Below are 24918 nucleotides of genomic sequence, written 5' to 3'. Positions count from 1 at the left end.
CAAACGCGGAGTCTCTTCCCTAATCCCTGTCGTGAACCAGGAAGCAACACGCCTGTTGTTACTCCAATGCAAAGTGTCTCGATCTTTACCAACTTTCAGATGCGTGGACTTCAACTCCCAGAATGCCCCAGCCAGCAGGAAATTCTGAGAGTCGAAGACCACGCATCTGAAAGTCGTCAAAGTTGAGAAACGCAGCTCTAGCATTCCCTTTCTACGTCACGCGCTGGGTTGCGCTGCGCTTGCGCATTGCATGATTTCCTGAGTGGTTGGCGACCGCGGCCATTTTGTAGACCCTTTGGTTCAACGCCCCCCCTCCCCACTCAGCGTTCTATTGAATCCTACTTTGGGGGCTGCCGAGGCCTAAGAAAAAGCGAGAGGCCTGAGGCGGCTCCTTTTTTTTTTTAAATAGTGTCTCGGAGTTTCCATACGCTTCTCTCCCGCCCTCTTCGGTGCAACATCCTGGCTCTTCCTGGGAGCAGCTTTCCCGTAGCATGATGGAAGACGACGGACAGCCCAAGACCCTGTGAGTGGGACGGGGATGGGTTGGCCGCTGGGTAGGTGGGTCAAGAAGCGATGACAGTAGAGAGGATCTGCAGGGTGGATTCTCTGAAGGAGCGTTTGGAGGGAAACGGGTCAAGAAAGCGGGTATGGAGGGGAATTGCGACAAAAGAAGGAAAGATACCTCACCTCAATTTATAGGAAAGACACAGGTACAGAGGATTTGGAGGGTTCCCCGTCTTCCACAAAATCTCATAAGGGCGGGTGATAAATTGTGCAGGATGTAAACCCACAGTAGACTGGAGGGTGGATGTTCTTTGTAACGGTGGAGGTGTGTGAAAAGTTTGTGTTTTTTTTTAACAAAATGCGTAGGTCGGTAACTTTGTATTCACATTGCACCGGCAATTTGATAATGTTGGTGTGCCCGGAACCTAGAAAGCCTTTTCTGTGGTATTGTTACCATGAGGGCCATTGCCTTTTGCCAATTGGTAGGGCTTGGCATATGCTGTAGATTTGGCCTTCCCTCCAGCAGTAGAAAAGTTTTGGAAAGTAATATTGACTCATCATGAGGGATCTCCATAAGGTAGGAGACACATTGCCAGAAGAAAATTGATGTATCTGTGAATAGGTACGTATTTAAAGACTTAAAAACAAAAACATCATCATCATACAATCAGCACCAAGTATATAAGTACACGATCTAAAATGTGAAATATGACAACCAAGCACAGACCATAATAAACCTTAGAGGGGAGCTCCCACTCAAATGACCCCAAATACCTGAGAAAGAGCCAGGTCTTAAGAATTTTCCTAAAGACAAGGAGAGTGGGTGCCTGTCCTATACAGGTAGTGCTTAACGTATGACCACAATTGAGCCCAAAATTTATATTGCTAAGTGAGACATTTGTTAAATGAGTTTTGCCCCATTTTATGACCTTTCCTGCTATGATTGTTAAGTGAATCACTGCAGAGTTGAGTTAGTAACACAGTTTTTAAGTGAATCTGGCTTCCCCATTGAATTTGCTTATCAGAAGGTCACAAAAAGTGATCACATGAGCCTGGGACAATGTAGCTGTCATAAGTCAGTTGACAAGTGTCTGAAATTTGATCACATGACCTTCAGGATCCTGCAATAGTCATAAGTGTGAAAAACAGTTACGTCACTTTTTAGTGCCGTTGTAACTTTGAATGGTCACTAAACAGGAGGACTGCCTGTATTGGGGGGAGAATCATTCCAGAGGGCAGGGACAACCACAGAAAAGGCATGTTTTAGGTCCCATAAAATGACAGTTTAAAAGAAGCAACCTTCCCTGTTGGAGTATATGGGACAGGGAGATGGAGAAGGTAATCCCTCAAGTAATGTTAGTAAGGTGTAATATTTAATAATGACATATTAAGAAATTGCAAGGTTTGGAACTCAGAAAATTTGAACAATGTAACAAGTAAAAGGAATATAACTTAGAGATAGATTGCAAAATAGACTACTTTGCAAGTGAAAATTGGAGGGTCTTAGTTGAAGGAGGATATGCTCAACAAAAATATGTAAAAAGCATCCCAGAAATCAGAACAGTAAAACATGATAGTAGTGATGCTTTATCACAAGGGAAAAAAATCAAAATCCTAAGATGCCATTTTGTAAGGCTAATTGAAAATTTACAAAATAACGAAAGCTTGTGAATTTTATTGGCTTAGGTAGGAGGAACTAGAAAAAAGAGGGAAACATAATTGATTTTTAAGTCATTTTTGTTCTGGGTTACATGCTCAGATGAAGTAGTGATGAGCCTCCAGACAAACAAAATCAGATGCAGAATAGCATTAGGTTAAGCTTGGGAAGAAATGTATAAAAATTTGTAAATTTGCTGTTTAAGAAAGTATAGTTTAGCTATTAAACTCAAATTGTTCCACATAGATTCCTAGCTGATGAGAGACAGAGAACCTAACTTGATAATATCTATTATTAACAAAACTGATAAAATTTTATGTCTGTTACTAATTTGTAAATTTTAGTGGAGTAAAAAAAGTGAAAAATTGAACTTAAGAGGTCTTGAGTATATAAATCAGTTCACTACATTTCTACTTAGTGCATGGTAATATGTTTTAAATATTCTTAGAAAGTATAGTTATGAAGGATAAAAAACGTTCTGTGCATGAATCATGTACACTGAACTGTAAATTTTTAATTTTTATTAAAGTTTACATTTGCAAAGATAAGATTAATACAAACTAAGAAAATTACAAAAGAAAAGTGCAGGAAAGAAAGAAATATATTAAAGGAAAAAGACAATTATAATGAAATAACTTCCCCTTCATCATGACAAGAGCAAAAAATTTCAGTAACTTACCACCTTGGAGATTACAGTGCTACAAAAGATCTCTTCTTTCCATATCTGGTCTCTTATCTATAGACAAATGGTAATATGTTTTAAATATTCTTAGAAAGTATAATAGTTATGAAGGATAAAAAATGTTCTGTGCATGAATCATGTACACTGAACTGTAAATTTTTAATTTTTATTAAAGTTTACATTTGCAAAGATAAGATTAATACAAACTAAGAAAATTACAAAAGAAAAGTGCAGGAAAGAAAGAAATATATTAAAGAAAAAAGACAATTATAATGAAATAACTTCCCCTTCATCATGACAAGAGCAAAAAATTTCAGTAACTTACCACCTTGGAGATTACAGTGCTACAAAAGATCTCTTCTTTCCATATCTGGTCTCTTATCTATAGACAAATTTTAAAGCCTTTTCATTCAGCCCTAATCAGTGGAAGTCCCATAAGGGTTACCAGAAACAACATAATTTAACCTTGATCAGATAAACTAGTTTCATATTTTTCCCTTGCTTTTAATAATCTTGATCATTTATCCTTTTGAATAATGTCCCATAACTTGATTTTTTTTCATTTTCTCTTTGTCTCTTCTCAGAAATTCCTTCAAAACTTTAACATGTCTCTTTTGTAAATCCAAAATAGGAAAGTTATCCAACTTGCTCTTCTGGTTTGCTTTTTGTATATTCCTTTTAATTATTGAGACATTAGCTGGTTTCATTTCTATAGCCAATGTAACATGCAACATAATGGTCCATTGTTTTGTTCTGTTATGATTCAAAATACAGCCATTCCACATAGAAAAAGTGTTTTGCATATTCTGTTCTGTTTTAGCTGCTGTAAATGTTGTCTTATTTCTTAGATTTGGGATATTTTCAGTTGATCTAGTGTCAGAATCAGTATAGATATAGAAGGACTATTTTCCTATTGCTGCAAAGGGAAGAATATGGGGGAGGGATTTATGGCAAAGCAGTAGGCATTTAAGGAGTTAATGTCACAGGGAGCCATTTTGGATTTAGCTACCACTAGAGCAGGGGTGTCAAACTGCTGGCCCACGGACCACATGCCGAAACTGCCCCACCCCAGCTCCGACAATGGGGGAAAAGTCACAATATGTCGCAACATGTCAAATGATGTGGCGAGTTTGACACCCCTGCACCAAAGAAAGGCTTACTGGAATCTTGAAAGCAAACTAGACTTCTCAGCTGATGCTTGATGCTTCTGCAGGTGGTGACTGCTGATAAGTAATTGGTTGTCTGTATCTGAGACAACCTCCACAGCTTATTCCAGTTTAGTTAGATTCACTAGTAAGTAGTCTGGTGATTTTAGTTAGAAATAGAGAGGCATCCCCTCAGTTCTCATTCCTTGCTTTTCAAAACAGACCTCTTTTGAATTAAAAGAACTTAATTAATATTCTAGAGCAGATTATATGGTAAATACCTCCCCCCATTACTGCTGCTTGGACATTGAATTGGTGCAACAATTTATCCCCATTAAAATAATTTTCTGCTTCCCCAATAGATTTTCTCAATCTTTTACTTCAATCTCTATAACTTTTCAGAAATCCACCTATTGCCCAGAAATGGCCAATGTCTATAAGATATTAAGTAACTTGGGTTACATTCAGTGCATTCGTATGTTGGAGAAGTCATATGTAACAAGTCCATAGCTCAGTTCCTGAGAGCCTACATCTGGGCTTATTTAGTCTCTGTGCACTTGAATTCCAGTAGGATTCATCCATCAATCCTCCAATGGCTTCTCACCCATCCTCAACCCTACTCACTCAACTTATTTTATGCATGGCCAGGATTTTATTTTATGTATGTTCCGGGATTCAGTGTCTGACCCACCTGGGTCAAACTGACTGAAAAGTCTTCTGGACTCATCACACATATAGCATGGAGATGATAGCCAGCAAGACATATAGAAGAAAAAGACTATATTCATAATGCCATTACCTGAATGATAACTGTCTTTTTTGTAGGCAAGCTGGATTTTGTGTTGGTGTATTAATGTGTATGGCGTAAATAAATAAATTTAAATAAAAATAGATGGAAGGCCAGAGGTGAGTGCTTATGCATGTACTTGCACCATTTTGTTTAAGTTTGCACACAAGTGATGTAAGTACAAAAGTACACATTGCTTTGATTTGCTGCTTAAGGGTATGCATTCAATGCAGTGTATGTGCATTTGACTCCTAATGATGGTGTTATTCAGGATGTTTTAATATAGTAATGAATGTTTTCATCTTCAAAATCTTTCTGAAAGCTTCACAGTCAAGAACATGTAGAAAGTACACATACATAAATAAATTCAACAAGTCATCTGTTTTTTACCAACAATTTCTATGCTGATGGTATATTTTCATTGTTGGTTCTTTTATATTTTTTGACTGAATGCATTTAAAAAGCAAAGGCTATCTGCTAAGTTGGAAATGGAGTTTTTGCATTAGTGTTATCATTCATACTCATTGTGCTGCATTGCATTATCTTGTGCCCTTTTGGTTATGGAGACTTCAGAGTGCATTTCAGTTTGCAAAAATAATTAAGCCCTCTAGCTTTCTAAGCTTAGATATGTCAATATACTTCAGCCCATGCTGTTATAATGCAAGCCATAGTACATTTTGTTGTAAAGGTATTTTTGAATTTATTGGTTTTGACCTAGTTGCTTTAGGTTTGTTAGTACTTCAAGCATAAAAAGAAAAGTTGTTTTGCTGAGAAGAGTGTGTGACTTATGAGTAATCTTTTCTTCTGTTGAATATTGTAAATGTAATGTACTACAATGTAGTACAGACATATTTATGGAAAGTTAATGCTATATGATGGATATTTTGTGTTTCCCAAAATGAAGCTCCAAGGGAAAAAAAGATAAAGCTTATTTTAGTCGACTGAAAATTGTCCATGTTCCTTTCACACTTAGCTTTGATATAACAATAGTCATTTGGAAAGGGAAGTAAGTATATTTAAAATATTTTTAAAAAAAACTATCTTTAATGGATTGGAGTTAATTTAGTACTTTTATTCTAGGGTGTTCGTCTGGCCTGGATGAGTTAATTAGTTGAAAAGTTGAATGTTATATGAGAGATTAAAAGCACAGAGCCATCCTCCTCAAGCTCCTTTCAGTTAAAATACTGATATCCCTCTAGCTAATGCTGCTCCAGATTTCAAGGAAGGCTATGCCATATTTGGCCTAAAATGTAGATGCTCACTAGTTGATAGCAAAAATTAAAGTAAGCAGCTAAGGCCGAATAAATATTCATTAGAGCTGTTTGATTGTGGCAATGCATATGAACCACACATTTCAAATTCTCATGATAGCTGCTACATGGATGTGCATGTACATATATGCATATATAGCCGGAGAGCAGTATAAAGAATAACTTCAAGAGCTTGGGAAAAGGTATGGCTGTTTCAGTAATTCATAACAGGCATTTCTTGCACACTCCTACACATTGCTAAGGAACTATATTATAGGATTTTCACAGTCCTAATATTGACCAATCCTGTGCTAATTTATGTCCATAAAAGTAAAAAAAAACTACTTTTATTGTAGAATACATTTTTATAGACTACAGGTTCAAAATAATCTTTACAATTCAGCAAATTATTATTCAGCTTCTTAGTGAGTTAAGAATTGAATGTAGTATTTTCTCTTATTCTAATCTATGTCTTGACTTCAGGAATTTATTCAGGTTAGTTCTGGATATCTGTCTCCCATTTTCTCTTCCTTCCCAAAATGTACTAGCATTTCATATGGTATCATGGAGTTTCAAGGTCTTTGGGGGTATTCTGAGTCAAAACAGAGTTTCCATACCCTTTAAATTGTGTTTGGTATTCATCAAGCAGTCAGTGCAGTATTTTCTGGACAGAGAATTTGTAGTTCAATTAGATTTGAACCAATTTCATCTAGTTTACAACACTTGCTGTGTTTGAGACTTCAATATTAATTGCCAAGTTTCACCAATGACCAGCCTACTTTCCCATAGTTATTTCTAACACATTGCAGATGCAAAGAGGTTACAATTTGAACACTTGAATGTTTTGTTATATTTAAGGTAATCTTAATGAAAGCAGTGTATTACAAACTTGGTTTTAAGTAGGAGTTGATAGATTATTGTGACTTTGTCCCTAATATCCCTTGAGAAGATGAGGAATCCTTCCTCTAATCCAGGGGTGTCAAACTTGCGGCCAGATGTGTCACTGGGAAACCACACCTACCCCACTGCCAGCAATGGCGAAAAAGTTCCGATACGTTGTGCGACGTCACGTGACATCGTGAGTTTGACATGTCTGCTCTAATGCATTTCCTCAGGAAGAGAAGCTTTCCTTTTAAATATTCCACCTCCTGTGATCCATATATTTACAGGATGCTCAGACACAAGAAAATGCAGATATTTCTCAAAGTATTATATATGCGTATACATCAAGCTATTCCTTTTTAGAGTAATGTTATGCAAGCTGCACACAAAGAGTGGTGCAGTACTGATCGTGAAAATTTAAAGACGGTAAAGAAAAGCAGGTCTAACTATAATTTAGGTCAAGGAAAGGATGTTTCTGTCATGTCTGTTTAGATCAAACTTTATGAAGATTTCAGACATCTTTATCTCTGTTTTTAAACTTAAGAGTTTTAATGCCACATTTCTCATCCTTCTGTCAAATCCTGTGGGTGTAGGAAGACCTGGGAATGGGCAGCACCAGCATCGCTGATGTACAGCAGTTTTGTCAAACTCAAATGGGAGCCCTAATGGCGCAGTGGTTAGCATGCAATATTGCAGACAAACTCTGCCTACAGTCTGGCGTTTGATACCGATGGGCTCGAGGTTGACTCAGCCTTCCATCCTTCTGAGGTTGGTAAAATAAGGACCCAGATTGTTGAGGGCAATATGTTAAACAGCTTAGAGAGTGCTGTAAAACACTATGAAGCAGTATATGAGTCTAAGTGCTATTGCTGTTGCTAAATAGAAATTGGGGTCATTAAACCATAAGATAAGATAACCTTTATTGTCATTTTTTAATTTTATTATTTTATTGTCATATAAGGGCTGCATTTTGACTTAGGAAGCCACATGTTTATATTTTTTATTAATTAACATTAAAATCAGGGATTAGACATAACTACTACATAGAAAAGAAATATATTTTTACAAATTTGACTTTGTTTTCAGTGTTTGTGTATGTGTATGGATGGAGAAAATCTATTATCAAAAATCTATTATCTATTAATGGTACAGTTTGCGTATGTGTGTGTTTGTGTGTGCATGCGTATTTCCCAAGTCCACTCTGAGCCTCTCCTCAGCTACTGCCAAATTATTGCACAACTCCTCATATTCTCACTTATTACCTCTGTGCAATGTTCCCTCTAATTTCTGACATACCATATGCAGGAAATAATTGTTTTCTGAGCTTTTCCCAAACAAAGTATTGCACATATTTGAAGAGCCATGGTGGTGCAGTGATTTGAATGCAGTATTGCAGGCTATTTCTGCTGACTGCTGGTTGCCGGCAGTTTGGCAGTTCGATTCTCACCTGGTCAAGGTTGACTCAGCCTCCCATCCTTCCGAGGTCGGTAAAATGAGGACCCAGACTGTTGGGGGCAATAGGCTGACTCTGAAAACTGCTAAGAGAGGGCTGCAAAACACTGTGAAGCGATATATAAGTCTAAGTGCTATTGCTATCTGAATATTAGACTGAGTAAATTGTAGATATTTGTAACAGACATGTTAAAATATTTACATATTTCTTAAAAGTATAAATTAGAAAGTTTAACACTTGAAAGTTGTGTGCCTCTGTTGTTTTGGATTCCTGGCAGCTGCTCCCTGCACTTCTCTTGGCAGTCTTTTCCAGAAGTGATTTGGCAGTTCATTTCTTCCTAGGAATGAGACTGCCCCGACATCACCCAGCTGGCTTTGTACTAAAGGCAGGACTAGTACTATCTAGTTCTTGTCTGATACTTCAACCGCTAATACGAAACTGGCTCTGTGCATATGAGGTTACAAATGATAACATAATCTTACTAGTCACTACTAACTGCAGTCAGTATTTTGTAACCATTTAAAACTTGTTCCTTCTTTCTTTCCCATTTGCAATTTGATATTATAATGAAATAAAAAATTAGAAAAAAAGAAAGGTATCAAGCACCCTTTCATTTTCCCCATTCTTTTCTTTTTATATTTAAGAGCTTATTTAAATTTTATATTACAGTATTGATTTTGAAATTGATATTAATTAAGAGCCTTGGTGGTACAGTAGTTAGAATGTAATATTGCAGGCTAATTCTGTTGACTTCAGCAATTTGATTCTCACCGGCTCAGGTTTGACTCACCAGCTCAGGTTTGACTCAGCCTTCCATCCTTCCAAGGTCGGTAAAATGAGGACCCAGATAGTTGGGAGCAATATGCTGACACTGTAAACTGCTTAGAGAGGGCTGTAAAGCACTATAAGTCTAAGTGCTATTGTATTAGTATGAAATTAACAACAATCATGGACCTTGTGCAGCCTGAAACTCAACAGATATAATTTAAACCTTTTCTGGAGGAAGGAGGGAAATGAATTCAACTTGTTTCAGAGGAAAAAGGAAGTTTAAACCTGGTTTGGAGGAGGAGGAAAATTTTGAAGGGAGGAAAAGAAATTAATGCAACTCTTTCGTGCACTGGTGGCCATGAGTCTGCCTGCTTGCTGTGGGGCAGGAAGGCAAATGCCCAAGCTTGCTGCTTCGGCTTAATTCAGGGGGTGTCAAACTTGCAACATCAAGTGACGCAACATATCACGACTTTTTTGCCATTTTTTGCCATGGGGTGGGTGCGGTTTTGCTATGATGCATCCGGCCCACGGTCTGGCACTTTGACACCCCTGGCTTAATTGCACCAGCAGGGTCACTTGGTGCTACTATAGTCTGGTGCTCCTATTCAGTTCACAACATGGCAGTGCTAACCAGACCTCACTGTTGCAGTTAAGGCAAGGTGATGAACTTTGGTAGGACTCCTCACAAATCATGAGCCCAGGGTTTTATGATAGTTGGTGTTTAAATGTATTATTTATTTTTACAATTTAATACCTATGTTTTCTTGTATTTTTATTTTATTTTATTTTATTCTGTTCAATAGTTCACAATCTGGTTTCAGCCTCAGGAGTATTGTGGCTGCATGAGGTCCATAGAACCATATGCTTGACACCTCTGATATAGAGGATCCACATGTCTGATTTTTCAGGACAGTGACAAGAATTCTAGCCTTTGTTGGACTTTTATTTCTTCAGCAATAGTCAAATTATTCTCCAGAATCTTAAGGCAGTATATCTAAGTAAAGTGATTAAACTGTGTGTGTGAAATTAAAGCTTAGTTACCTAGTGAATTTTGTCACTGACTGAAAATAAGTGCTATATTGCCGTGCTGGTCATCATATAAATTAATATCTTAAATGTTTATTTGAAAGAAATAAGAAATTTCTATTTCATTATATTTCTATTTCATTGCAGAATATTGTGTAATATTAAGAATATTTCTTCTATTCAAGAACATACAAAAGTTATAATGCTGTTTCTATTCAGAGGGTTGCTGTGGGTTTAGTGAGATCTCTAAATGTGTATAGGGTTATAATCTTTATTACTGATTTTTTACATTTAAGGTCAAATAATTTGTGCATTTTTGAATAGAAATGAAAGATTGTTGCAGAAAAGTTGCAAAAGTATTAACTTAATGTTAAGAGTTTCAAATATTAAATAAAATTATTGGCTTATTCATTTATGATAATATATTTAAAAGTAGAAAGTACAGGGGTCCTTGATTTATTACCATTCACTCCGTGACCATTGAAATTATGACAGTACTGAACAAAGGAACTTATGACTTTGCCCAGAGTCATAGCCATTGAAGCACCTCATGGTCACATGATAAAAAGTTTGGCAGCTCGCCCACACTTATACTAACTCATTCCACCTGCCTATCTCACCCCTTGATCTAGGCCTACCTGGGGCATTTGAGGCTTTCATGGGCTGCTGTGACTTTGCGCTGCAATGCAGTAGCACCCCGATCTTGCACATGGCCTGCACCAGGCTTTGCGGGGCCTCCCCCACCCTGTAAAGCACCTTCATGTTCCTTACTTAGGATTCCATCTGTTTAATGACAACAACCAGGACTGTTGGGATTGCAGTTATTGAGTGACGTGGTCATGAGACATCTCATTTAACATCTGCTTTGTTCAATGATTGATACTCTAGTTCCAATTGTGGTTGTATATTGAGGCTTACTTGTAGTTTTAAGATTTTTCATCTTTATTTTCCTAACTGTTTTTTAGAATATCTTTTGTATCTTTCAGATAGTTATGTTTTGAGGGATCGTGGGTTATTACCAGTGAAAACAAAGTATACAGTAGTGTTTTTACTCATTGTGCTGAACTGAGCTTTCAGAGATCCTTTTTTTTCCTATGCAACCCTGAAATACACATTGATTAGAATTCCGTATCATGATGCTGCTACAGGTCAGCATTATATTCTGTCAGGTTCAGTGTGCCCAGCTCCCAACCACTGTTTGAAGCATTACAAATAAATTCTGGTGCTATGTAAGAATATATTGTTGCTTTGACTTCTTTTGTATTTGCATATGAACAGGATATAATATAAGTAAGCAAAAGATTTATGTATATTGTGAAAATATATGTACAATTTGGGGTTTCCCCCCCTCGAAAGTTTCCTTCACAACCAGAAAAATACTGCTTCTAAATTTTCCCAAGTATTTTTTAGTTCTGAATATAATGTTTGCCAGAATTCTTTCAAAATGACACAACTGTACATATAGCCTACTTTTTAATTTTAAAGGGTAATGGTTTGTATTCTTCGAAGATTTCTTCTAAAAATATATAAAATGCACACTTTGTTTTTGCTTCTAGGTGCCTGCCTTGCTTTTTTCAACTTGTAAAGATCTATCTGTTGAAAGGCAATTTGTCGTACATTATATTGGTAGCATTAATCTGCCTAAAAATAGCAAATAAATAATTGTTCCTGTACCTAAGTTATCAGAATATTGAGAGAAAGATCATGTTTAATGGTGGATCTGGGAAGTATTTCCAAAAAGGATGGGGACAGAATTTAATAATTCTCTGTGTCATTAAGATTTGACAAATGGGGGAAACTTTTATATAAGAGTCAGTATTATATAGTGCTTGAGGTATCAGGCTAGAAAGTAGAAGACCAAGAATTCTTGACCTTCCTTAGGCACATAGCCACCTGGGTCACCTTGGGCCAGTCACTCTTTGTGAGCCCTGGAAGTGGGTAATGGCAAACCACTTCTGAAATCTTCCCAAGGAAATTGTAAGGACTTGTCCAGGCAGTTGCACACACCCACACAAAAGACTTTATCCAAGACACGGAGGTATACATTGTGCATTCTAGTTTTATACCTTAATTAGTTAACTGCATGCGATTTTTCAGTGGCAATGTTTTGTAATTATAATGAAGAACTTCAGAATTAAAGTGTTTTTGATTAACAGAGTGTAATGTATTTGTAAGTATTATGGCGTGTTTATAAAATTACTTTTAATATCTGCAGAATATCTTGGCAAGACATAAATTAATGGCATTAATATTATCTTTTCTTTTCTATATCTAGCTATGTAGGAAATCTTTCCAGAGATGTGACCGAAGTCCTTATACTTCAATTATTCAGCCAAATTGGACCTTGCAAAAGCTGTAAAATGATAACAGAGGTAATATGTTCTCACAATCTAATTTATATGAAATATCTTAAAATTTCACATAAAAGCAGTTATTAATTCTGCTTTTTTAAAAAAAAACATCAAGATTGCAACACAAAATAAGAACAGTTTAATTTAGGAGGACATTTAATTTAGCCAGCATTGACTAGGATTGTACCTTAGTTAATTGATTTAACTGACAAATCTTGATTAACTAGAAAAAGGTTTCTAGTATATAATATATGCTTATTGATTCTTCTTGGCACCAGAAAGATTTCTTCTGTCTCTTGTAAAATATGTGCTTAGTTTAACTACAACTATACTCTTTCAAATGAAGGCAGGAAGGAATACTCTCTACAAGATAATTCAGGCTGTATACGTTATTTAGAGATTATCTCAATGGTAGCTTTTTCCTACTTTGTGACAGAAAAAAGATAAAGAATCTAAGAAATTTCTTATTAGGGACTACTATGAATATTAGTCATTACATAGAAAAACAGTTGGACTGCAGCTATGGTTTTTATTTGAATAATTTATACTTTGTTAATGGTTTCAGATGAACATCACAATAAAAACATGTTTTACTAGTATCTAGCCTTGCTTTTCTGCAGTCCCTTGCATGACCAAATGTTTCTTTTTAGAGAGGATAGAACTTCAGAAACAGAGAACCAATATTGTCTATTGGACTATTGAAATTTACCTGAGTGGGATTCATTTAGTAATTTTCAACAAGTTGTATTTTTCTTTATTAAAAAGAAAGTTTTATTTTAATGTTACCAAAAGACTAGAATATGGATTTTGAAGTCCTATGTATATATAACTACATAAATGAGAGAAATTAGTATTTTCAATACGAGAGATTTACAATCTGCCTTTTTTCTTTCCTTTTTTATTAAATTGAGATTTTGTGGGAATATATAGCCATTTGAAATTAGGTTCTTTTTAAGTGCTAAGAAACTAGGAGTATAAAACCTAGAAGCTGCAAAATATTTCTCCTTTTTAATTTTAATAGCTCCAGGGAAGAGATTTATTCAAGTACTGGAACTTTTTTAATCCTGAAGGTCTACTTGTAAATGTGTTGAAATTACAACAGACACAGTCCAATAAGTCCCCTGGGAGAAGGGCGGTATATAAATTAAATTAATAAATAATAAATAAATAAATAAATAAATAATAGTACTTGCAATTTTGAAAATAATCATCTTGATCAACTTTTACTAGTCTATAGCCATTGGCTGGTTCTCATACCAACTGAAATCATAAAGTTCATTTTTTGCTAAGTGTGACGTCTTTAACTTTTACAACAGTTTTCTCAATATTGATAACAATCTGTCTTGGGTACACGGTAAATCAAAGGAAATATATTTTTTATCTTAATTCCAAATTCATATTCTGATTTTTTTATTGTAGTTTCAAGGGGATTCTTATATATTATCAATAAAAAAGAATGGCACAATATATAGTTCATTAGAAATTTAGACCAAAATACTTTTGTTGGTACATGTATAGTGTTTCCCAGATTAGTGAACACGGTTATATGTAATACTTATGTGGAGGTTGGGTATACAGATCATAACATTGAGTTTTGTATGTTTTAAATATTAAAAGTTTTAGTCCTTTTATTTCTTTCTTAGCAACCACCAGTAGGTAACTGGTAATATTTATTTTGCATTTTATTATTTATTTATTATTAATTTTAAATGATTTACTGCATTTTGCTGTAATTTTCTAACCCACATTCTTGCTTTTAATGCCTTGTGAAATCTGAAACGATCACACACATCCTCCCAAATCTGGGCTTTGAAATTGGTAAGTACTTGGAGCTGAACATGTTTGCAAAGGAAATAGCTCCAGTTATCACCAAGCTCCTTTTTCCTTCAAACCTTACTTAATTCTATTTGTAAAATTTACAGGAACGAATGAACCATTTCAGAAGCATACATGTGTGTAACCTAACATAGTAAATGTAATCTTATCCCAAGTGTCCTTTGGATCCCGTTCGATAGAAGCTGGCAGCATTAGTTTTGACAAGTTCAGAGGCTAATTTTGTTGATAATTCCAGTTAGGACGTCCAGCTGCAATTAAACTTCTGGATTCTGAGTGTGTCATCCATCATGTCATCTAAACAGTGTGATGAATTTTCAAGAAAGGCTGTTCTGAATTGAGCCTGCACTTTTAATACTTGAAGGCCTCTAGATGTAGTTTTATGGATGCTATAATAATTTGAGATATTGTTTTGACAGAATAGACAACAATTCTTACAGCTACTTTGTAAGCACTTATAATAATATTTTTTTCCTAGCTTTAAAGTAATATATTTTCCTGGATTTTCTTCTCAGCAACCCGATAGCAGAAGGGTCAACTCTTCTGTTGGATTTTCTGTTTTGCAGCATACAAGCAATGACCCTTATTGCTTTGTGGAATTTTATGAACACAGGGATGCAGCTGCTGCATTAGCTGCTATGAATGGGAGAAAAATTTTGGGAAAGGTACGTTGCAAAAGAAAAAAGAATGACATGTAGCAAATTAAGCAAATAGGTTATTTATGATTCATGGCAAGGATTTTTGTCCCGGTTTTTAATTAGAAATACCTTGAAACAATGTTTCTGTAAAGAGAAACACTCACTTTGTTGGAATTGAGCCTGTGCAGCCTCTTCATCGACATAAAAATTAGGCCAGTAATGATATTTTTTTCATTATTTTTAGGAAGTAAAAGTTAACTGGGCAACAACACCAAGTAGCCAAAAAAAAGATACGTCAAGTAAGTAATATGTTCTGAAGCAACACAAGTAAGTCATGTATTCAGTTGAATTGCATTCATTGCTTTACTTTGGCAGTATAAGAAAGCTAACCTTTTTGGATATAGCAATGCATTTGTATTTTTTTCCTCCAGATCATTTTCATGTATTTGTGGGAGATTTAAGTCCAGAAATAACAACAGAAGATATTAAGTCAGCATTTGCTCCTTTTGGTAAAATATCGTAAGTACCGTACTTTTACCTTAAATCATTAATACAAACAGAATCAAAAAGCAAGATTGTTCTTCTCTTAAGTCACTATCATGTATTAGCATAGAATTGTTTACATAATGGCATATGAATGGTGTAGAATTATCTTTTACTTTTATTGCATTATATTATTCCACCCAAGTATGAATAAGGTTTCTGCATCAGTTCTGTTAAAAGCTATGTGCTTTTCATACTTGCAAATCCATATGCATTTTTATGGGTTGGGATGTGTTGTGGGCAAATGAAAGCAAACCTGTTGATTCTTGTGGCTTATAGAGCATTGTCTGATAGAAGCTGGAAGTGTCTGATAATTATATACAATAGGTAGTATTGGACTGTGTGTAGGTTAACATAGCCAGTTGTAAAACTTCATTGATTGCATTTTTGAAATGTAGCAGTACATTTAGGATTTTTAAATTTTAAATTAAAATTCGTATCTTTTGATAAACTTTTAAGTAAAGAAGTCTTGTTTTAAAGATACATTAATTATGTCAATCAAGGGTATCTTTCTCCGTTGACGATAGAACATTGGGATTAAATTTCCAAATATCTATAGCTTTGCAAATGAACATTTTAAACTTTGCACGTGTTCCTTCAGGTGCTATAGTATGTGTGTTTCTTTTGTTATTTAATCTAGTTTCTTGAAAAACTTTCTCCTATTGTTTTCTTTGTCTTTTTAACGACATCAGAACAAACCCTGAACATCTTGTGTTACTTTACAGGAATATATTTCTGCTATAAAGCATATTTTCTCTATGTTTTCTCATATTTTCAAATGCAACAAAGTCTTATTTTGTCTGTTTGATTTACTTTGCTTTTTATCTCAATATGGTAAGTACTGGTATTGTTTGCAAGCCAATATTAAAAGATTTAATACAGGTTGCTATTTCTCAATCGTGATTTATACCTGAGACCTGCAGTTTTTCTAAAGTCCAAGTCACAATTAAAAGTAATAGCATTCTGATTATTTTGCAGAATTGCTCATAAGAATGGACAGGATCTTGAAGCTAACTGCAAGGAACTGTGCACACTGGAACTCAGTTGTAGATTTTTTTCTCATTTCTATTTATTCTTATTATACATTATTTATATATACATATCTTAGTATTTACATTTTAACATTCTATATTCAGTGCAGTTCTATATTTCCAATCATTTTAACTTACTCACTAAAAATTATGTGTAAAATTTGTTGTCTTCATATTGGTGAACTTAGCATTGTTGTTAGTTATATTCTCCTTTCTTAAATTTCTGAAAATGTCAATTTTTCAAAATTTACAGCTGCCCAAACTCCAAAATGATGGTAGAGAATTGACCAAGAAAAATAAAGAAATCTGTTAACAGGCCATGTATGCCTTTTAATTCCTATTTTTTTCCTCTTTTTCAATTTTTTAATATTTCATATTTTATATCACTAGGCAGAAGGGCATTTATTTAGAAAATGCATGGTAAACCTAGTTAGAAATGTTACAGTAATTTATAGTTCAGTAAACCTTAGAAGACCCTAGTCAGTAGATAATTAGAAAAGGAAATTCTGTTCCTTTTAAAATTTCAAATTTGAACGATTTGTAGAAAGTGCAGGATATATGGATAGGTTGCATGTTTATTACATGTTATTTTTTTTATTTTTGTCCTACTGCTTTTTTCTAACAGGTAAAGAAGTATTAGGCAGAATTAGGAATGGTTATAGTTAGGGATTAGTGAGTTTATAATAGGGAAAACTATGCTCACAATACAGTGTGTGTGGTTCCTTTTAGTTTTTATTTTGAATATCTATAATATTTCCTCATATAACTGTGCTTCTCTTCCCAGGGATGCACGGGTAGTTAAAGATATGACAACAGGAAAATCAAAAGGATATGGTTTTGTATCATTTTATAATAAATTGGTGAGTACGCTGAATAATATAAATAATTGCTTCATATTTTGTGAGCCTAATTTATGTAGGATGCAATACAAGCAGGCAGACATTTCTAGTATACTAATGCATAGCCCATTTTTATAATCCGCTGGTTATGTGAAAGGCAGAAAATTTTATAGCTTAATTATGTGGTTGAGTAATGTTATATTGACCCTTTAGACAAGAGACAAAAACATATGCCAGTTTTTAATCTTACTAGTAACGGAGTGCAGATATATTTTGCAGGGCAGTTACTTCTTATGGAAATAAAGAGAACTGTATTGGGATATACATGGTGCTTTGTTAGTCTCTACCTAAAAGTGTCTTAAATGTATTGAGTTCTCCAAATGTGAGGTGGAATATTTGTGGCCTTCCAGATGTTGCTGAACTAGAATTCTCAGAAGCCCAACTAATATGGCCAATAGTGAAAACTATTGGAGACTCAAATTCAGCAGCATCTGGAAGCCACAGATCCTATCTTCTTCATTCAGTGTAAGTATTAATTCCCTTACATTAATTTTCCAGAAAAGCTACTAGTACCTAAATTGGTTATATTTTCTGAGCAAAACACAAAGCAACAAAAATAGAATGTATATTTTAATTCTCTTATTTCTAATTTATGACTCATTATTGTCCATGTGTTTTTTTAAAAATTAGGATGCAGAAAATGCAATTGTGCACATGGGAGGCCAGTGGTTAGGAGGTCGTCAGATCAGAACTAACTGGGCAACACGAAAGCCACCTGCTCCTAAAAGTACACAAGAAAGTAAGTGAATTTGGGCAAAAATGAAATTCCATTTTTAATTATATTAACAGAATGATTTCTATATAAATTTTTGACAGCAATATTGAATATGGATATTTAATATTTTGCATCTTTTCTTGATATTACAAATGTATGTACAGTTCCATAGTTTTTGTAATGTTTGCTTTTGTGCATATAATTTTTCAGTGTTTGTTTATATGCTGTTCCATCTCATTTTTATGAGTTTGGGCAGGTAGCCAGAAATTGAAACTAGGAAACAATTAAAAAAATTGCGACCATATTTACCATATGTTGACGGATGCCTTCATCCAGCAGCTTCATATATATGGCAGATAGGATCAAGAGGTCTCATGCAAAGTAGAAGTATTGCTTGATCTCTGCCCCTCTCCCACTCATATGCACACTGATTGGAACCAGTTCAGAAGAAAGGGAACCACTATAATTTCATGCCTTCTACTCTCAATCCTGGGGCTGTTCAGAAATGTATTAAAAGGTGCTGAGAGATCAAGGAAGGCCAGAATGTATCTACAGCCAGTATTACCAACAGGTGTGATCAGTGCTATCTCACTGCTATAACCAGATCTGAATGCCAGCTGAAAAAGTCCAAATAATCCATTTCTTCCAGAGCTCTCTGAACTGCAAGCTTGTCATCTTTTCAGTGATGGAGGCTGGATAAAAATATTGTCCAGTTCCTTTGGGTCTAGTATCTTCTTGAGAGATTGGGCAACTTCTTTCACAATAGGTGTAAACCACTCTGGCATCAACTACTGCTGGGACTTAACTGCCTCACTTTCTGGAGACTGACCAAGCAGATGAGCTATGAATGAAAAATACCGATGGCCCAGCTTACAGCTTTGAGGACTCAGACCATTTCATCAGAATTAAGAGATTCAAACTACTCTCAAATAACTAGGCAAGACTATCCTCAAGCAGCTGCAAGATCTGTATACCTAGAGGCCAAGCAAAACCAAGCAACCAACCAATCTGGCAGGTGCCTAGAATAGTTTTCATAGTGATCCTGCAAATATTCCCTTTGTTCTTCCTTAACAAAGGGGAAGTGGCTCACCTTAAATACAGCTGTCAGTCAGTCCTTCATCTACATGACAAGGGCACTTCCCTGCCCAGTATTTTGCCATCCTCATTGCCAGGAGATAATTTAAAAAGTGTTGAGTTTAGGGTCTTTCCTGTTTACAAATATAGTGGACTGTGATATTGTGACATATTGTATGTTCATTAAATGCAAATAACAGAAAAAAGTTGTATCTTGCAGACAACACAAAACAACTGAGATTTGAGGATGTAGTAAATCAGTCAAGCCCCAAAAACTGTACTGTCTATTGTGGAGGAATTGCCTCTGGACTAACAGGTGGGAGTCACATTCATCTTTGCAAAGTTTTTAGTGAACTACTGAATACTCACATGACTAACACAAATGTTAATGTTTTTAGATCAGTTGATGAGACAGACATTCTCCCCTTTTGGGCAAATTGTGGAAACCAGAGCTTTTCCAGTTAAAGGCTATTCTTTTGTGAGGTAGGAGAATTATCATTATGTGCTCTGAACTTAACATAGTACCATGTTGGCAACAAGCAAACATCTGACTATATTTTAGCTATCACTTTTGATCATAATTGTACCTCTATAATGTAGTCCCTGATTTGTGACCATAATTGAGACCAGAATGTTGCTTCCTGAGTGAAGCAGACATTAAGCAAGATGTCATGTGACCATTCAACTACCGCAATCCCAGGTCCTCTGATTGCAGTGGTTAAGTAACCTCATGGGTTGTTAAGCAGACATAATCCAAGGAAAGGAGCACGAGTTTATTAGAGGGATAGGAAAGGTTTCACACAATTTGGAGAATGACATTTCTAAATTACCATGAGTATGGAGCCTGCTTGGACAGTGGCACGAGGGGACCTCAGTAGGAAAGCCAAACCTTCAGTACTGAAGAAAAACTTAACAGGTAAATGGGATCCTTGCATGCACCAGTGGAGTAGGAAGCAGGCTGAAGCCTCCTGGGCCTGGTGAGCAAAGGCCGAGACTCCTGGGTGTGGTTAGGCAAGGACCAGTTGTCCTACAGGCCATGGCAGTTTGATATGGAGGGAGATACAGGCAGACAAGGGCATTTGCAGCACCCCTGTGGTCATAAATGTGCACGGACTGCCGAGCACCTTAATTTTCAGCATGTGACCCTAAGGGCATTGCAACAGCCATAGCTTTGGGCAGGGGTCGGCAACCTTAAACACTCAAAGAGCCACTTGGACCCGTTTCCCAGAGGAAAAAAACCACTGGGAGCTGCAAAACCTGAAGAGTTTAATTTAAAAGAAATAGAGGCTGCTGTGCATGAGGGTTTTTTTTCTCTCTCTCTCCCTCCCACCCTCCCTCCTCCTCTTCTCCCTCCCTCCTCCTCCTCTCCCTCTCCCTCTCTCCAATCTTCTGTTCACCTGGCAAGCTGACACACATTCTTATTGGGCTGGCTCTCCTGCCCTGCTTTCTGCTGCTTCCTGTGGAGACGCAGCAAAGGCAGGAGCCCCACTGAAAAAGCTTGTCAGCTTCTCAGAGAACAGTGTGAGGCTACTCTCTTTTTTACACACACACACACACACACACACACACACACACACGGGGGGGGGGAGAGAGAGATGCACAAGTGCCTCTCTCTGTCTCTCTCTCTCTCTGCAAATGGCGGAGGATGACTGGGAGCCGCAGGAGAAGGCTGAAAGAGTCGCAGGTGGCTCCAAACCGTGGCTTTGGGCATATGTTGCAAATCCTTTTGTTCAGGACTGATGTAATTTTAAACAATCACTGAACAAATGATGTAAGTCAAGAACTACCTGTAACATCAATAATTATGTCAGATTTCTTGGTGTTGCGGGTGTGTGTGCGTGTTGGTGCTCCAGTAAGTTTGCATCTTTGTAGGATATAAGCTTAAGGCCAGGAAGTGTCCCATTTTGTTCATCTGTAAACCATATTTTTGTAAAAATATTTACAAAAGGAAATACAGAAAATACCCAATATCATGTATGTTAAAAAGAAATGGAGCCTTAAAAATTATGGAATTATATTAAGTTATCAAAGTAAATGGCATACCTAATTATTTTTTTAAGAATTTAAATACATTGGTTCCTTAAAGACTGAACTTAATCTCACTGGATGATTACCTGTAGATAACTATGTACATTGACGCAATTAACTCCTTCACTGTTGAAATATACTTGGTATATTCTTTAAGAAAAGACTTGTTGCTGTTAAGTTCCATAATGGTACATATATCAGGTTTAGTGATAAACAATTGGCTGACAGCCTTTTACTATACTGTATCTTCTGATAAAGTAAACTATTGATAAATGAATTATTGTTAAACCAGTCCTACAAGGTTAGAGCAGGATAATATAGTAACATTTTATTTCATGCCATTTTTTGGCCTCAGGTTTTCAACTCATGAAAGTGCAGCACATGCAATTGTTTCGGTCAATGGAACAACAATTGAAGGGCATGTTGTTAAATGCTATTGGGGCAAAGAAACACCGGATACAACAAAAGACTTCCAGCAGGTAATTGGTAGGCTACCATTAAAGTGTTGTATTTTCTATATACCCTCTGTGTCCAAAATCAGTGAAATCGGTGCATGGAATCTTATGCACTAAAATCCTACATGGAATTTAACTTTAGACGTAGAACGTTACTTTTCGCTTTTTCTCCATTTTTCTCATAAACACATTAATTTTCTATTTTTTTGTTTATCTAAAATAATTGTTTAAATCCATAGGTGGAGTACAGTCAATGGGGACAGTGGAGTCAGGTTTATGGGAATCCACAGCAATATGGGCAATATGTGACAAATGGATGGCAAGTGCCATCTTATGGAATGTATGGTCAAGCATGGAATCAACAAGGCTTTGGTGTTGAGTAAGTACTTCTGTTCAGAAATTGATACTTGCATATGTAATTTTCCTCGGATATGAACTCTGATATTTGCTTGTGCATCATTAATGCCTCCTTAAGTAACACCAGCTGCCTGCAATTAGTGCAGGTTCGCATCCCACCAGGCTCATGGCTGACTCAGCCTTCCATCCTTCCGAGGTAGGTAAAATGAGGACCCAGATTGTTGGGGGCAATTAAGCTGACTTTGTAATAATGCCGCTTGGGGGTGTGTGTGAAAGCCCTAATAAGCAGGCATATACATAGAATGAAGGCTATTGCTAAGCTTGTAAGCCCCTCTGAGTCTTCGGAGAAGGGCGGGATATAAATGGAATTAAAATAAAATAAAAAATAAGACAAATGTTTTTGTTTTTAAAGTAGTGGTTTGTTATTTTTCTTTTTAAAGTAGTAGAAAAAGCAAAGGGAACAATAATATATATTACAAAAGTACATAAGTGCTTAAAAATAAGTGAAAAATACAACAAATAGAGTATATGTTGTGAGAACAATAAAGTTACAATTCTATATAATTATCTAATATATTCATAGAGAGAGAGAGAGATGAACCTTATGTTTTTTTAAGGTAGTATACTTTGTATAAATCAGTTCCATATTTCTTTATAAATGTGTATATATTCATACAAAGTCTACATCTATAGGCAATCTACTCACAGATAGCAAGTGTAATCAGACCTTCAATCTACTGAGTACATGGAGCGATACATTTATCTTTCCAAGATGCAATATCAGTCTTAACTATAAAAAGGGACACAGAGAATCCATTTATCCAGTTATCAAATTTCATGTACTAAGTATGTAAGTCTAGAAAATATCCCCTGAAATTTTTGCTTTTGTTACACAGTCACATTTATTTAGTCCATTACTTCCTCCCAAACTTTAATAATTAAAAAACTGTAAAAATGTCTAAATTTTACATTATAAAAATTTAAAGAAGTATTGCTCTTATTAAACTCCAACAAAATACAGTTCTATACAAATGCAATAGATAAATTCAAAATATTACTTACCGTTATATAAATTGTAGGTTAAGGTCCACCGCCACTCTAGATAAAGAAGTTAAGACAATAGTTGTCTAGGCCAGGCATGTCAAACTGCCGGCCTGCAGGCCGGATGCGTCATGCCAAAACCGCACCCACCCCATTGCTGGCAATGGGGAAAAAGTCCTGATACGTCGTGCGATGTCACGTGACATCGCAAGTTTGACATGCCTGGTCTAGGCAATATAGGAACCCCTAATTCTTTATTCTCATCTCTTACTATTTTCATGTCAGATTGATTTATTGATAACAAATATAAACTAATGTATAAACTAATGATAGGTTTTTAGTTTTAAAAGATTTAATCAGTTCTAGTATTTTGCGTGTCTGAGAAGTTGAAAGTGCTGCTGGTCCCTACAGTGCTGTTAACGTAGCTATAATATTTTACATCTGATAGATATATTGTCTCTTAGCTCAGTATATATTAAAATTCATCTGTATCGTGTTTCTAAAGTAAAGTATTAATTTTCATCTAAGTATGAATTTCTGGAGGGAGACTGATTAATTATAATGCTATATGAGTGAGCAGTAGTGAACCATAGATTTGCAAAATCAAAATTATATGCAGCCATAATCTAAACAAAATAGGTTGCACTAAATTAATATGTACATTTTTTTCAATAAGTTCAGTGAGTTCTGTTCTATTCAGTTAAATTCAAGATGTAAATGCAAATCAGGACCACTTAAGGTATCTGATTGCTAAAGCTAAATTTGGCTATTAATAATTTGAATTTTCATAACTAAATTTGTAATAATAATAATAATAATAATAATAATAATAATAATAATAATAATAATAATAATAATAATAATTTAATTTAATTTAATTTAATTTCTATACCGCCCTTCTCCCGAAGGACTCAGGGCGGTGTACAGGGCAATACAATAATGAAGTAAACACTCTACCTTTCAGTTGCTATTCTCTATAAATTGTTTACCAAATACAACAGAAAAAATTCTGCTAATTAGTTTGTTTTGCGAGGTAGTTCTGGGGAATGCTGTACATATTCATTAATACAAGTAATATTTCTTGTCATGTTTAAAAGATTACAAGGGGTTAATTTTCATCATCTGGCAATGAGATTATTGTGGTTAAAATTGAAACAGACAAGAATAATTACAATTTTCTTTTCTTAAACTAGTCAACCACCACCTGCAACCTGGATGACTGGATTTGCTGCTCAGCCTGCCCAGGGACAAGCTGCTCCGGTAATACCTAATCAGGCTGGCTATGGTATGGCAAGTTACCAAACACAGTGAACTCTGCTTAGAAGTGTGATTTCAAGACAGGATTTCATTTTCCAGTGATTTTTCTGAAGCTTGAAATACAGACACTGGGGAGATGAGGGAAAGGAAGCAAAAGGGGAGGGAGGCAAGACAGAAAGAAAGAAAAAATATTTATTTTGAAGAATGAAAATGTTTGGACCTTTAACACAGCAATTGCTTTGATGAAGGACACAAATATCTTCAATTTATGCCTTTTTAAGTTTTGTTCATTATGGGTATGAACAGGTTTTCTTTATGTACAAAATTTAAAATAAAGTCATTGAAAACAATTCTGACTGCACAATTTGGTATGTTGGGAAGAAATGCTTAACATTGTGGTTCCATTTTCTTTTGTCTTCAGCATTTAATATCATAGCTTTTGGGGGAAAAACATTGAATATGCTTTTAATTGAAAATTAAATCCTGATGTTTTTCTGTGGACCAAAGATTACATCAAAAGCAACAGTATATTCTTCATTAAT

At 35.5% G+C, this 24918-nt stretch overlaps 1 protein-coding gene across 4 annotated transcripts; it reads left to right on the top strand.

Moving 5' to 3' along the window:
• The first annotated feature begins 279 nt into the window (after positions 1-279).
• Positions 280-24767, top strand: TIAL1 (TIA1 cytotoxic granule associated RNA binding protein like 1). 4 transcript variants are annotated; one of them, XM_083363636.1, is made up of 12 exons: positions 280-523; positions 12430-12526; positions 14905-15003; positions 15221-15275; positions 15408-15495; positions 17335-17410; positions 18080-18188; positions 19459-19554; positions 19637-19721; positions 21622-21745; positions 21961-22100; positions 24313-24767. In XM_083363636.1, exons 1-12 carry the CDS (start codon positions 492-494, stop codon positions 24428-24430), a joined length of 1119 nt encoding a protein of 372 aa, XP_083219762.1. In that variant the 5' UTR covers positions 280-491; the 3' UTR covers positions 24431-24767. The 4 variants fall into 4 exon arrangements, with proteins under 4 accessions (XP_083219762.1, XP_083219761.1, XP_083219763.1 ...); XM_083363635.1 differs by having other exon boundaries at positions 14854-15003; XM_083363637.1 differs by lacking the exons at positions 280-523; positions 12430-12526 and adding an exon at positions 13690-14323.
• Positions 24768-24918: the final 151 nt, after the last annotated feature.

This window comes from Vipera ursinii (genome assembly GCF_947247035.1).
Source record: "Vipera ursinii genome assembly, chromosome: 5".
NCBI classification, from domain to species: Eukaryota; Metazoa; Chordata; class Lepidosauria; order Squamata; family Viperidae; genus Vipera; species Vipera ursinii.
Note: the sequence above shows the minus strand (reverse complement) of the source record. Positions and strands in the feature narration are given on the sequence as shown.

Coding starts and splice junctions, on each gene's coding strand:
- TIAL1 (XM_083363635.1), top strand. CDS start 492: ATGATGGAAGACGACGGACAGCCCAAGACCCT. Junction 15,276..15,407: donor CCAAAAAAAAGATACGTCAA/GTAAGTAATATG, acceptor TTTTTCCTCCAG/ATCATTTTCATGTATTTGTG. Junction 15,496..17,334: donor GCTCCTTTTGGTAAAATATC/GTAAGTACCGTA, acceptor TTCTCTTCCCAG/GGATGCACGGGTAGTTAAAG.